The 13716-nt window shown below is 53.8% G+C and overlaps 1 protein-coding gene across 10 annotated transcripts in view; it reads right to left on the bottom strand.

The window, feature by feature from the left end:
- Window positions 1-1611: 1611 nt before the first annotated feature.
- ZNF76 (zinc finger protein 76) overlaps window positions 1612-13716 on the bottom strand; it is a 31479-nt gene continuing 19374 nt past the window's right edge. For 2 of the 10 annotated variants that reach the window (XM_033864382.2, XM_033864381.2), the window contains exons 3-14: window positions 11077-11157; window positions 10884-10961; window positions 9454-9653; window positions 7285-7401; window positions 6870-6945; window positions 6151-6276; window positions 5860-6039; window positions 4831-5064; window positions 4573-4763; window positions 3669-3857; window positions 3038-3151; window positions 1612-2486 (exon numbers count right to left, since the gene is read on the bottom strand). In XM_033864382.2, coding sequence (XP_033720273.1) covers window positions 2382-2486; window positions 3038-3151; window positions 3669-3857; window positions 4573-4763; window positions 4831-5064; window positions 5860-6039; window positions 6151-6276; window positions 6870-6945; window positions 7285-7401; window positions 9454-9653; window positions 10884-10961; window positions 11077-11157 — 1691 coding nt within the window. In that variant the 3' untranslated portion in view covers window positions 1612-2381. The remainder of the gene's footprint in view (window positions 2487-3037; window positions 3152-3668; window positions 3858-4572; window positions 4764-4830; window positions 5065-5859; window positions 6040-6150; window positions 6277-6869; window positions 6946-7284; window positions 7402-9453; window positions 9654-10883; window positions 10962-11076; window positions 11158-13716) is intronic. The other 8 variants (XR_012334502.1, XM_019949957.3, XM_019949956.3 and 5 more) reach the window with 8 other exon arrangements.

Below are 13716 nucleotides of genomic sequence, written 5' to 3' on the forward strand. Positions count from 1 at the left end.
CTCAGCGGCACCACTCGCTGCATGGGAACTGGGGTCCAAGCCCTGGGGAGCTAGAGCTCCAACTCTGATCAGCCTGGTTCCCCGGGTGTGAGGCCCTTTAGGGGCCTCCTCAGCCCCAGAGCCTCCCGGAGCCTTCTGGGCTCCCAGAGGCAGCTTGATGAGGGAAAAGCAAGCCCATCCCGACTTTGGAGTCAGATAAAAGGGGGCAGGTCCTGTACCAATTCCACACTTAGCAGGTACGAGGCTTTGGATAAATAACTTAACCTCCTTGAGCAGTTTCTCATTGGTAAAGCAGGAGAAATACTCACCTCATAGATTGTAAAGAGGTCTGAGAATGGATGTAAAGCACGGAGTAGGCAGTGGATAAAGCATTTCTTTTAGGACCATCTAACATTACTGTGGTGGTAGGGCTCCTCCCAGGTGGAAGAAAACAAAAGGCAACAATACAAACTTGGAGGAGGAGCTGGGCCAGGGCACCTCTCCAGGTCAGGAGGACTTGGCACATGATCGGCTGCCTCCCCATCCCCTAGGCTTTGGTTCTAAAAGGCACCCCGAGCATTGCCCACTCTGGGGCCCCCACTGGCCCTGACCTAGAGATTCTGAAGCTCATGGGGGTGAGGCTCATGGTGGGGTCCAGCTTCAGGGGTGCCTGGGAGCAGGAGGCTGGCGATTCAGGGCCTTCCACATCAGTGCTTCCGTTTCTTTAGATCCAATACCTGTGAGGGCTGGGGCATATTCCTGCCACGAACAGTGGCCCTGGACGTTGACGGAGCCTGCTCAGGCAATCGAGACACCCCTCCCTGGGGTCATGTCCCAGCTCCCCCTGCTTCCAAGGAGCTGGTGGCCCAAGAGTAAAAGACCTTGCTAGGCATCCTAGGAGAGGATGTCTGCGTTGGGGGAGAGGGTGGGGCACATCCATGACAGTGGAGAGAGGAAAAGCGGCACCTGCAATCCCTGCAATGCTCCCATGCAGGAGGGGTCAAACCCAAGAGCTCTTTCCATCAAGTCCCTTTCCCTGCATCCCTTCCTTCCCACGAGGGCTGGTCTGGTCCTACCATGTACTTTTCAGTGGGGTCTGACTGTGGCTTTGGAATTCCATGGCCCCAGACACCTAGGTGGGTACCCCCAGAGCTGGGTACCAAAGCTAGGACTTCAACACCAGGCAGCAGAGGCATCAGAGACCCTGGGTACCTTGGCAAAGGCACCCCCCCCCCCCAATGGGGCTTTGCCCACTTGGAGCAGTGGACTGTGTGCTGTGTGTGGAGGGGCTCTGATGACATAACACAAGGTAGGGTAGAGAAAACAGAGTTCCTCCAGCCCACCCATCTTGAGGCCTGAGACCCAACCGGAGCCTGGAAGCAGTGCTCACACTGGTCTTGCTTGGCTACCGGGAGCCTACTTGCTCAGCTGTGGGCAGGAAGCTACCGGCAGCTCCTCAGGGCTTCTCTCATACCAGGGCTTCCTTCCCCCTGTGCCTCTGGGAGGGCAGGCCCACCAGCCGGGCACAGAGGCTGAGTGAGGTTTGTGCCCGGGATACAGGGCCAAGAGCCTGATTTGACCAGCCCTGCCACCAGGGCCCGAAGCTGAAAGAAGGGAGGAGGAGGGAGGGACCCAGGTGGAAACTTGAAACTTTTATTAAATACTCATTCACCCGTTTGCCACCACCATCCAGAGCAGGAAAAAAAATTATCAAAATGGAATTAAAAAAAATAAAACCAATTACACCCAATCCCCAGTATGTACAAGGCTGCTCCCTGCCTCTCTGCCACAGAGAGGTTGGGGAGCAGCTGGGGGTAGGGGTGGGGCTGGGCACCTTTTCTCCAGCCACAAGCCCCTGAGCAATTCTGACTGCGGTGGCAGAAAGTCCCTGCTGCCAAGTGGCCAGACATCTCGGCTGGCCTCCGGGGAGGTGGTTATTGCTGGGAGGGGCAGTGCTGGACCCAAGCTGCCCCTACTGGGCTGAAGGGCTGTCTGCCTTCTCCCCTAGTGGGCAGTGACCAGTTGGAGCAGAGGACCAGTCCCAAGAGCAGCCCCAGTTGCCACCTGAGAAGGGGAGTGGACCAAGGGCGGGAAGGGTGTTTTCTAGAGAGAGGAGAGGGTGCTCAGCTGATTTTGGGGGGAGGACACCCCAGGGCAGCCTGCTGATCAAGCTTGTCCTCCTTAGCTCCTGAGGATGACACACTCCCCCGATTCCAGCTGCTTGGCCCTTCTCTTGGGCAGGATCCCTGTGCCCTTCAGGCCATTTTCCTGCTGCCTTCTTGCCCTAGAGACCTGTGTGGCCACCTTCCACGTGTCAGCCACAGCCTGGGCCCTTGGAGGCAAGGATGCCTGTACAGCATGGCACCTCTTCCAACATGGTGTGGGACCCAGCCCTCTCGGGCTCAGCAGCCGCTCTCCGAATCTGTGGTCTCCAGGGTCACAGTCCCTTGCTGCATGGCAGCAGTGGCTACGCTGATGGCCTCCTCTAAGGTCTGCTGCTCCTCCAGCTGTGGAGAAGGGGGAGGAGAAGGAAGGAGAGAGTGAGACCCTCCCTCCTAGATTCCAGTGGTAGTATATGAGGCCCACTTTTTTGAATCTCCACCCATCCAGCGCCAAACACCTGAGAACTTAGTAGGGCCCCAAGGAACAGGAAGTTCACTCATAGAGTCCTATTAGGCTAGGTGTGGTGAGGAGCCGTGGAATGGTCCAGGGTCAGACAGGGCAGTTTGCTCACAGAAGGGGAATGACTGATTGGAGTCATCATCTACTTCAGCCTCCTTATTTTCCAGATGAAGAAACAGGGACACGAAGACATGAAGGGTTTAGACCACCAGGGAGGCTGCCATTGAAGTTATCCTGAAGGTCAGAAGGGGCTCCCTACCCTGACTTAGTCAAGAAAGAGCCTGAGACAGGTGCGTGGATGCAGGCAGAAAGGGATTTGTCCTCTGAAATGGGCTCTCTTTGAGCCAAATGCTGTCCTCTTCAAGACCTCCCTCTAGTTCCCCTTCCCTTCTAGTTCCTTTCTGTGGCCACAGTATCCTACCAGACCTCAACTCACCTGCACCGCAATGTGAGTTCCATTGGCTGTGGCTAACAGCGCCACCTGTTGATGATGAAGAGATGCTACACTGGAGTCCTCAGCCACCACAGTCCCAGAGGTAATGATTGTGACCTGAAATATAGAAGAATGAGGTTTTCCAACACACCTACATTACTCTCCCAATCCCCAATCCAAAAAATGCCTCCAAGCAAGGTGGCTGGGAACAACCCAGAAGGAAATGAATAAAACCATTACGGGTCAGATTAACTAATTAGCTTGGGGCTCAGAGCTAAGTGGGGTTGTATTTTACTTTAATTTACAGCCAACTTAATTTAGGAATTTTGAATCACAGAAGGACAGACTGTAAAAGCTCCCAGAGATAATCTAATCCCCTCATTTGAAGATGGACTAAGGTTCACGGAAAAGTACCTTGCCTATGGCAGCAGAGCAAATTAGGGGTAGACAGATTTAGAAACTGTCTCTTGACTCCCAGTGCAATGCTTTTCAACAAGAGTTGCTGATGACCCAGAGAAGATGTAGGGAAGACCCTTTATGTGTGGGAATCTTGGTCCTCGTATGAAGGCTTGACTAATTAAGCCTGCACTTTAGGGCTCATCCCACAGAAAGGAAGGACAAGAGAACAAGAGACCCCAAGCAAACCGCCTGGCCATACGGGCTGCGTCTGGGTGCCATCGGCGCTGACCATGGTGACTGTGTGTGTGCCAGATGTGGCAAGGTCATCATCATGACTAGGGATGGTGAGGGTGGTACTGCCGTGCTGGGTCACCATACTGATGGCACTCCCCAGTGCCTGCAGGTCTTCTGGTGACAGGCTGACCTGCCAACAGCAAGGAAGAAGATGAGCTGGGAGTGGAGGGGAGGGCTGTCTGAAAGCCCCTAGGCAGATGAATCTGCTCTCCCAGAGCAGGTTCACTTATTGGTAAGCTAGAAGATTAGCTAGCTTCTTGTCACAGGGTGGAGGGAGTCAGGACAAGCAAGTAAAACAGGCCCTAGGATGCAAAGAGAGGCTACACTGGAAGAATTCTGCTGACCACACCTATTTATCACCACTTTGCCTCAGGGCTCTGTTCCATGCAATTCAGGGTCTCCACCTAATTTCATCCTCCTATCAACCCTGAAAGTCATAAGTGCACTTGACAGTGAGGGTGCTGACAAACGTCAGGTTATACTGCTGGCTAGAAATGCCAAGTTTCCAGATCCCACACCATGCTCTGGCCCGTGTACCGACACGTCTCTCTTGAGAAGGACATCCAAGTGTCTCACTCAGATGAACGGGACCTGTCATCCTCCAAGTAAAGAGGGAAACTACTAACTGTGCTCCAGAAGTCACAGAGACTGAGCTGGAAGCATGAGGAAGAGGGGGGTGCTGTGTTACAAGACTTGGTACCCTCGGCCTCAGCTCTGAGATCCATAAGGCTAAAAAAGAGAAACTGGGTGGACGTAGGGCTGTTAGAACTTGGAGCTCCCCAGAGACAGTGGGAGAGGGTACCAGCCAGAGTGGCCCACCCTACCTCTACCCCCAGGGTCTGTACCTGCTGGGCACCATCCTGAGTGATCAGAGCCACCTGGGGGGCCCCATCTTCCTCGGTCACCATAGCCACTTGGGCAGGGATGTCATCACCCTCTTCTTTCACCTCCGACAGGTAAGCAATGCGGGGTCGTTTGGGTAGCGGGTTCTCCTCGGCTGCAGAGGCGGCTGGGAGAGGAGAGCCCAGGCTGACACCTGCCACCAGGTGGTCACGGGGAGGCCCGGCTTGTCCCCACTCTCACCTCCTGCCCACGCCCCTCACCCTCGAGCTGCTGTTGCTCATAAAGGGCCTGCTCGCTCTCCTCCGTGGCCTCCAGCTCGCCGTGGGCGCTGCGCTTGTGCATGGCCAGGGTAGAGGTCTGCCGGTAGGTCTTGCCGCAGGTGCTGCAGGTGTAGGGCTTGCAGTGTGTGTGCACCACATGGTGCTTATACAGGCTTGAGTACTCGGTGAAGCGCTTCCCGCAGCCTGGCACCGTGCAAACGTATGGCTTCTCCCCTGGGGACACTGGGCTGTGAGGGGGGTGGGACCTGGGGCTGGCAAAGGGGAAACTAAGGGGATAGGAGCCGGGGACAGGGTTGGTGAAGGGAGAGCCAGAGGGAGGAAGAGGGACTGAGATCTGGGACTCTGAATGGACAGAGTTGGGGAAGGTGGCCAGTGGAAGGCAGAGGGGACGTGAGTGTGGGACCACGGAGCCCAGAGACGAGGTGGAGAGAAAATGGCAGGGGCAAGGCCGAGGCTAGTGAAGGGGCTGGTGGGGGGCGCTGGGGGCTTGTGAACAGAAGAGGCAGGAGATAGAGAGGGGTGACTGATATGTCAGGTACGATGGGAGAGTGAGGGGACACATGCGTCTGGGAGATGACACAGAAGGCTGGACAGGGACGTAACACTGGGGAGGGTGAGGATACACAGGAGTCACATGGACAGTGGATGAGGTGAGGAGCTGAAGATGACATTTCCCTCTGCTTTTTCCCCATCACGCCTGACCCTGGGCTTTTTCTGGGAGCTCAGCTGGAGGGGGAGAATTTCGGGTGGGTATAGAGAGGCAGCAGGGAGCTGAGAGGGCCAGCAATGCCCATCAGATTGGACCTAACTGCTGAAGGAGGAACCGCTCACTGCAAGTGAAAGAGTGGTTCTGGGGATATGGCCGAAACCACCGAAACCCCGTGCCCTGCCCACGGACCAGCCTGGAATGGCGTTCTGGGCTGCGCGTCGAGAACATGTTTAGGTCAGAAGCCTATGGTAGAGGGGGCTGGGGCCTCAGGGGTGGTCCTTGCATGCCAGCTGGCCCACCTGTGTGGATGCGCACGTGATTCTTGTAGTTGGTGGCACTGGTGAAGCCACGGCCACAGTGGGGCTCGGGGCAGGTGTAGGGCCGCTCGCCCGTGTGGGTGCGCACATGTACCTTGCGGATGTTAGATGTGGTGAAGGAGCGGCCACAGCCCTCAAAGGGGCACCGGAAGGGGCGTTCACCTGTGGAGATGGGCTGTGTGAGGGTGGCTCTGAAGGGGTCTCACGGAGCAGGGCGAGCCCTGGGCTCAGAGCCGGGTCTGAACGGGGCAGGGCGGGCAGGGCCCAGCCTACCGGTGTGGGTCCGGACGTGCTTCTGCAGGTCTCCGGAGGTCTTGAAGGCCTTGCTGCACAGCTCCTCTGGGCACTTGTATGGCTTCTCACCAGTGTGGGTGCGCACGTGGCTCTTCAGCCCATATCCTGTCCGCGTGTGGGAGGGAGGGAAGGAGGGGTGAGAAGAGCATTGGGTGGGGCCTCATCCTCCACCAACTCTTCTTCCTAATTCAGAGGCTCTCCATCTTTAGGTCTGCTCGGTGAGGCTCCGGACCTCCTCTGGCACAAGAAGCCTGTGTCTGCCTCTATCCCACTCCTGGCTGGGCAGGTAAGAGGGGCCGGAGAAGCCCACTCTGCTCTCCTTCCCTCTCCAGGGGAAGCTGGTGCCGTTCCAGAACCAGTGTAAGAGGGAACCTAGAGAACCTATGGCTAAAGGGCCTCAATTCAGAGGGAAAATGAAGCCTAGAGGGATTCAACCGACCACCCGGCACCCCCAGCTGGTGGGTATCAGGGCTGACGCAGAGGCAGGTCTCTCTGCCAACCCCCAGCTCCTGCTGCCTCTTGCCTCTGTAACAGGGTTTCCTCCAGAGACGGCGCCCTGCATCAGAGCACTCCGACAGCAGTTTCTCCAGAAAGGCAGCCTGGTGCTTGGCTTCCTTGAGGGAGTTGCCAGAGCTAATCTAGAACCCTCTCCCCTCAACTGGAAGCAGTCCACCTTGGTCCCCATCCAGGTAGGTTACCTGTGGCAAAGGCCTTTCCACAGCTGGGGAAATCACACCTGTATGGACGGTCACCTGTATGAGCTCTCTCATGTACCTGTGAGGACAAGCAATCATGTAATTCAAAGGGACAAGGGTATGAATGGGCAGTTTAGTTCTCGTTAGGGCCCGGAGTATCAGCATTGGCCACCTCCTTTATTTTCCTTCCTCTTCAGCTGAGATGCCCCCTCCAGAGACCCTTCCCTGATTCTCTTCCCTCCTGCATTCTTCATGTGTGTCAAAGCCCTCTGTGCTGACTTTTCTGTACACTCATCTCTTCCTTCCAGGAGGCAATGAGCAACTCGAGGTCAGGGACCAGTTCCAGTCAAAGCGGGAAGGCAGAATTACAGCCTGCTGGGAAGATGGCAAAGCTAAAAGCTCTCTGCAGCAACCTTACCTTTAAGTGATGAGCGGTGGTATAGAGACGCCCACAGCCCTTGTAGCCGCAGCGGAATGCTCTGTCCCCAACCTGCTGTCCTTTGCCATTATGGGGAGCCTGGCTGTCATGCAGAACCTGAGGAAAAAAATCTTGGGGTCCCTATATGTATTCTCCTCAATGAAAGAAGGGAAGAGGTAGGACACAGGACCCAGCTGGCCCCTTAAGACCCAATAAATAGGGTTAAACCTACCAAAGGGGAGAAGTGCAACCTGGGTGACAGATCCAGATAGATGGAACAGACACCGGGGCATGCTGCAGAAGAAATGGGGCTGGCACGTGGAGTCACCACCCAGCTCTGATGGATAGAGGAATGACTAAATGTCATAGGGGCTGTGACAGCTTTGGGAGAAAGGGCATCTCTTAGATGGCTAGGTAAGGTAGGGGAGGAGCGGTCTGAACAGCCACACTTGAGCTGGGTGGTGACTCCACATGCCAGCTGCCCCTTCTTTTGACCACCAACCTAGGAGGCGCAACTCTGGACATGTTTATCCTCTGATGGGAGGAGATCCCTCCCTCCCTGGGGGAAACCTGTGTTTGGAAGGGGCATTAACAAGTGGCCTGCTGTGGGGATGAGCTCACCTGCGTTCACCGGAAGTGAGGTGGTCACAATCAACAAACTGCACAAGCGCCCAGGGCAGGGCCCGAAAGTCCCACCAGAAGCCTCAGCTCCAACCACGGCACCCGGCTATCTAACAAGTCGTTCCCTTCCCTTTCTCCTGCGAACACCCTTTTCACACCAGCCTCTGGCTTCGTGGAGCCCTTACTGTTCTTCTGCTTTCCTGGGCAGAGTCCTGCTGGGACTGTCCCTCAGTCTTTGTTTCTGGGACACTATGGCCTTCCAAGGAGCTCCTGAAACAGAACTCTGGAAGTCGTGGTGAGCAGGACACAAAAGAGGGAGACCAAATCCATGGCAAGGTCTGTCTAGTCAGCTCCAGGTCAAGGGGTCAAGCAGCTGACAAAGTTCCATGGATACTTAAGCAGCTGGTGGGTGGCAGGAGAGGGTCACAGGTGGCCAGGCCTGCTCGGCAGGCTAACCCGCTCAGGCGTTCGGATTTCATTCCCACGTCCCACTGGCTCTTGAGGTAATGAAGGGAATCAAGGAACTTCAGGGCTGGAGGCGACCTCTGAGATCATCTGGCCCCCTCTCATCGTATGAGACAGGAACAAGCTGAGGCCTAGGAGGGGAGTGACTTACCCAAGGTCAGACTAGGTAGAGGCAGAGCCAGCACAGATCTCAGGGCTCACAATTTAAAGCTCAGTTGTCTTTCCAACGTCTGTAAGCCTCAAATTAGGCTTCTAAAATACACCTGAAGGAACTGGAGTGGGAGTGGGCATAGCCCAGAGGGGCCTACTGCAAAGTTTTGTGCTTCAATTTGAAAAGACACGAGGATTTCCTTTTCTCTTTTATGATACAGCCACATTAGTTTTATTATAAAAATAACTCCCCCCAATCTTTGGGTAAAACGGGTGTTCCAGGAAGCCCTGCCACATCTGCCCTGAGGCGCTGCTGTTCATGGGGAGAGGGAACACCCTGGTTTGGAAAGCTCACAGATCTCTGTACCGGTTCCCCCTACGGGCAGGACCACGGCCCCAGCAGAGAGAGCTTAGACTGACTGATGTTTGGAAAGCCAAGATCCTTTTTCTTTGCAGCTGAGCTACTGTGCAAGCCTTGTGTTCCAAGAATCCCAGCTGCTCTGTTACATCTGCTCTTGTCACTGCCTACTGAGGTTATTTTCCCAAATGACTTAATAAGTCGCAGAGAAGAAATAAATACAAGAACATCTGACCTCCGTGGACTGGAAAACTAATAAAATTCACTGGCAAGGCAAGAGCTTTCTCAGACAGTACAGCCAAAGTGAAGCTGGGCCTAAATTCCCACCGTACGGATATCGCTGTTTCCTACAGCTGCCTTCCCTCTGCACAGACAGCATAAACAAGCGTTGAGTATACACAGCTGTCGGCGGCCCTGGCCAGGCTGTGATGCTTATCCGAGACGATGACGTGTGAGAGATAAGTCGGGGGAGCCAGTGTGGAGGGGCAAAGGAAGTAGTCCCGGCCATGTCCAGGCACAGGACTGCCCTTGTCCTCTAGAAAGGTGGCAGGTTTGGCAGGGCCAAAAGAGCTCACCTTGCTGGCGTACTGCTCCAGGGCCACCACTGTGTCCGCACTGAAGCCCTCATCATCCTCTGTGGCCAGGTCCTCCAAGCCCACCTCTGTCTGCACAGCCAGGATGGTGCTGTCGGATGGCACAGCCACGGGGTGGTGAATGTAGGCAGTGGAGCCGTCTTCCAGCTGGACGGCTTCCAGGGCACTGGGGTCATAGCCCTCTGCAGGGAACAAGCGGTTAGCCCAGATGCTGCACAAGGGCAAAAGACGCGGCTGGGACCTGGGCTTTAAGGTAACGAGAGGTACATACACCAAGGAGGGTTTTAACCTCGGGTTTCTCCTGGTCCCTCACTTTGGCGATTCACTCTGGCTGGCCTTCCTTCTGGGGCAGCCTCTCCTAAGGATGAGGTCTCCTATGGAGTACCGACTGGGAACCCACAAGCTCCGTGAGGACCCAAGGGGACCATCATCTTGGCCTAGATGACCACAAGAACCTCCTAACTGGTGGCCCCTCACCCCCTCATTCCCTCCAGGCAGCAGAGCATCCAGAGGGATCTCTGCAGGACACAAATGCGATCACGTTACCTGAGGCTCTAAACAGTTCAACCATGTTGCATCTGTCTCAGGATAAAGACCAAAACCCTTATCCTGAAGCTCCAGTGCTCTGGCTCCCGGCCTCTCTATTCAGCTTCATCTCACCCACTCTGCCCTCACCCCCAGGACTTGAGCTCCTAGTAGTTCCTTGGACGTGCCGTTCTTTCTCCCTGCCCACCCCCGTTTCTGGACCATACATGCTGTTCCTTTTGTCTGGGGTACTGAACCCTCCCTGCCACTGCTCTTCCCCAGCTAAGCCCACTTCACCCTCCAGCTCTCAGCTCAAGTGTCACTTCCCCAGAGAAGCCCTCCCTGAGCCTGAACCCCGTTTGCAATGATCAGTTCATCATGATGGTTCATTTCAGGCCTATTTCCCCCACTAGATTCTAGGAGAGTAAGGGCTATGTCCAACTCTGTTCTCTCTTATATACTCCACACCTAGTACCATGCCTGGCACGCAATAATTGCTCAAGAAACTACTTGTAGAAGGAATAATCAATTATTCTTCAATACCTTAAAAGCTTAATTCTTAAAAAAATGATAGTTAAGTTTTTAGTCCTGGTCTTCGATGACGTCATTGGGTCCTATTTAAAGCCCTAAGAATTTGTGGCTGTGCTGGAGCCAAAGCCGCCATCAAGGCCAAGGCTGCAGACCCCCGTGCTCAGCCTCCCGGGGGCAGAAACAGCTGTTCCTGTGGTCCACGCCAGGGAAGGCAGGCGAGCCTGCTGATGCAGGTGAGCTTGGAGACCACAGCTCCATGTCTCTGCCCCAGCTCCCAGGGTGCACAGCTCCAACCCCCAACCTCTGCCAGTTCTGCTTCCCTTCCTTCTTGCCAGTCGTGATAACTGTGACCCCACCTTTGGGTGTGCGGTGTATGTAGGCCATGCTACCATCTTCCAGCTGCACGGGCTGTCCATCCTCAAAGGAAAGAGGTTCTGTAACGAGAGCAATGCCTGCCTTTCTCTGGAGCTCCGTGTCACAGAGGTGGGTCCTTCAGTGGGGGCTGCCTGGCCTGCCTCATGAGGCAGGGGTGTCTCAGGATGCCCTCACCTTTCTGCACTGTCACTTGGTGAATGTATGCAGTGGTCCCGTCCTCGAGCTGGATCACTTGCCCTTCAAGAAGCTTCTCTCCTGTGGAGGTGGAAATGGAGAGAAGCGGGCCAAGCCCAGAAGAGGGCTGAGGGACACATGCCTGTTTTAGCAGAGGCCTGTTGGAGGCACAGACCGTGTGTCTAAGCACAGGTGACATTCTCCATGTTACCTCATTCCCTCCCTCCCAGGCCTGTGCCTCAGAGGTACCGGGGGTAGAGACATCCTGCCATGAGGAACCCTATAGCTCCCAGCAGATTCCCTTCCTGTCACTCACAGGAGGAGCAACTTCCTTTATTATTCTACCCACACCTGGCAAAGTAGGGACTTCCAACCTGGCAGTAAGCTGCTGAGATTGAGCTAAATGGCAAACAAAGGATGCCCTGAAATGTGGGAAGGCCCCAGTGCGTCAAAGTTCAGATCTGACTCAAACTAACTAAATCAAAATACATTCCCTTGTCTCCCACTGTGGCAGTATGCCAAGACCTAGACCCTCTGATAAGGCAATATAGCTTAGAGGTTAAAAGCAGTGGACTCTGGAACCAGTCCAGGCCTCCTGGGTTTGAATTTCAGCTCTATCTCTTACTAGCTGTGTGATTTTGGACACCTTATTTAACCTCCCTGTGCCTCAGTTTCCTCTTCTAAGAGCAAAGGCTCTTAGGTTTAGAATTAGAATTAGATAGGCCTCTCCTTATGTCCAGTGAGTTTGAGAGGGAGAAGGGGTAAAGGAAGTGAGAAAGGGAAGAAGGAAAGGGAGACTGAAGACTTAATGACAAATGCTTTCTTTGTTCCTTTCTTTACAAGTTTCAGGCTTAGGAATTTGAGCTCCTATGATGTGGGAGAAGGACCAGACAGCTACTTCTGGCTCACCTCTGCTGATGTCTCCCACTCAGAAGAATTCCCAAACTTGTCCCCAAACTGAGTTTTCTTGGGTCAATAACTAACAGCTCTACAACCCAGCCAGAGGCAGGTAAGGTGGAGACAAAGATAAGAAGCAGGAGTGAAAGGCAGTTGAGACGAGGGGAGAGCGACTCCCCCTCTTCCCTCCCGCCCAGCAAGCAGTAAGCTACCCTGCCTTTTAACACTTTAGCTGTCCTGGCAAGGGCACCAGTACATGGGGTTCTGAAAGTGTCATCAGAGCTTCTGCTAGTGGAGTGGGTTCTGCTTCAAGGCGGGAAACAAGATGTTGAGAAGAGTTATTTGGGAAAAAATTTCAATCTAGAATTTCCTTTAACAAGCAGAGATGACAATGGGGAGAGGCAGGGGGGAGAAGAGCTGACCGTCAGGGCCCTCATTCCCCACTACAGAGGTGACTGTACGTTCCGGTTTGCCTGGAACGGTGCCAGCACCTTTATTCACAGCACGCTCTTCCACTCTCCAAAGTGTCGGCTTTGAACAACAGGTTTCACGCTTACCCTAATTATAGGTAACTGTCATAAAATTTTAGGGCTTCCGGCTGGCTAAGCTGGGCCCAGGCAGAGCTGCCTGCTGACAGAGATGAAAGTGTCCTGGTCAAGAGCATCAGAGGAGCTCACCAGCAAGAGAGCTGCCTTTCAGGACAGTGAGGTTCTGGTTCCTGAGGGCCAACTCTGCTCTCAGCAGTGTGAAATCTGTTGTGTGTGTGTGTGTGTGTGTGTGTGTGTGCACTCGTGTAAGCACACACTACAGCACCATGGAGGAGGCAGAGAACAGAGCCAGGAAGAGTGACAAGAGGAAGATATAAACGGAGAGGTGGGGGAGGCAAAGAGATCCAGACATAAGAAGACAAGATGTAAGAAAAGAGTGTGGCTTTCTCAGGCCAAGTGTTGCCACTTGTTTTGTATTCATTCAGTCAACCATTAATTTGTAACAGAAGACTGAGGCATGGGAATTACCTGGGTCCACAGAGTAAACACAGCCCCAACTATAGTTCCTAAGTTCTTCCATCCCACTGAGACTGCTGCAAAGGGGCAAGACCTGTGATGGGAAGTCTGCAAACAGAGGGTTGCAGGCTTCACAAGTATTCTAGAGAAGTTCCATTACCACAAAAATGAAGCCAGCCAGACCCATACATCATCATATGGAACGAGCTTATTGATGAGTTTAAGGGGCCTCTTTGTCGTCGTCAGGAAGCAGATGATTTAAAATGAAATCAACAAACAATTTATCTGTAAGCTTGGGACCTGAAATACATTTCGACAATGTGTTGAAATGAAGGAGGGCAATGTTACAATGACAGTGCAGTCATGTGGATGGCGGTGCTTACAGAGTCCAGAAATGACAAAATAAAGAGTAGGAATGAGGCGGTGTTTGGCCAGTGCTGTCCAAGAAAGACACGCATGCCATCTGGCAAGCCTGAGAATGCTGGCGAGAAAGAAAGAGGCTGTCAGGATGGTGAGCGTCCCTGGCCAGAAGGCCCTGCCCTTCAACAACGCTCTGTTCTGACTCCACGCCCTCCTTGAGAATCTGAATTTCAGGTAAATCTGAATTTCAGATAAACAATGAATTTTTTTTAGTACTTGGTGTTATTATGTTACTGTTTTTAATATTTAATCCCATGTTTATACATGTCTTCCTCATGCAGTATGTGGAACATACTTATACTACAAAATTATTCGTTGT

Source organism: Tursiops truncatus, chromosome 10 (assembly GCF_011762595.2).
Source record: "Tursiops truncatus isolate mTurTru1 chromosome 10, mTurTru1.mat.Y, whole genome shotgun sequence".
In the NCBI taxonomy this organism is placed as follows: Eukaryota; Metazoa; Chordata; class Mammalia; order Artiodactyla; family Delphinidae; genus Tursiops; species Tursiops truncatus.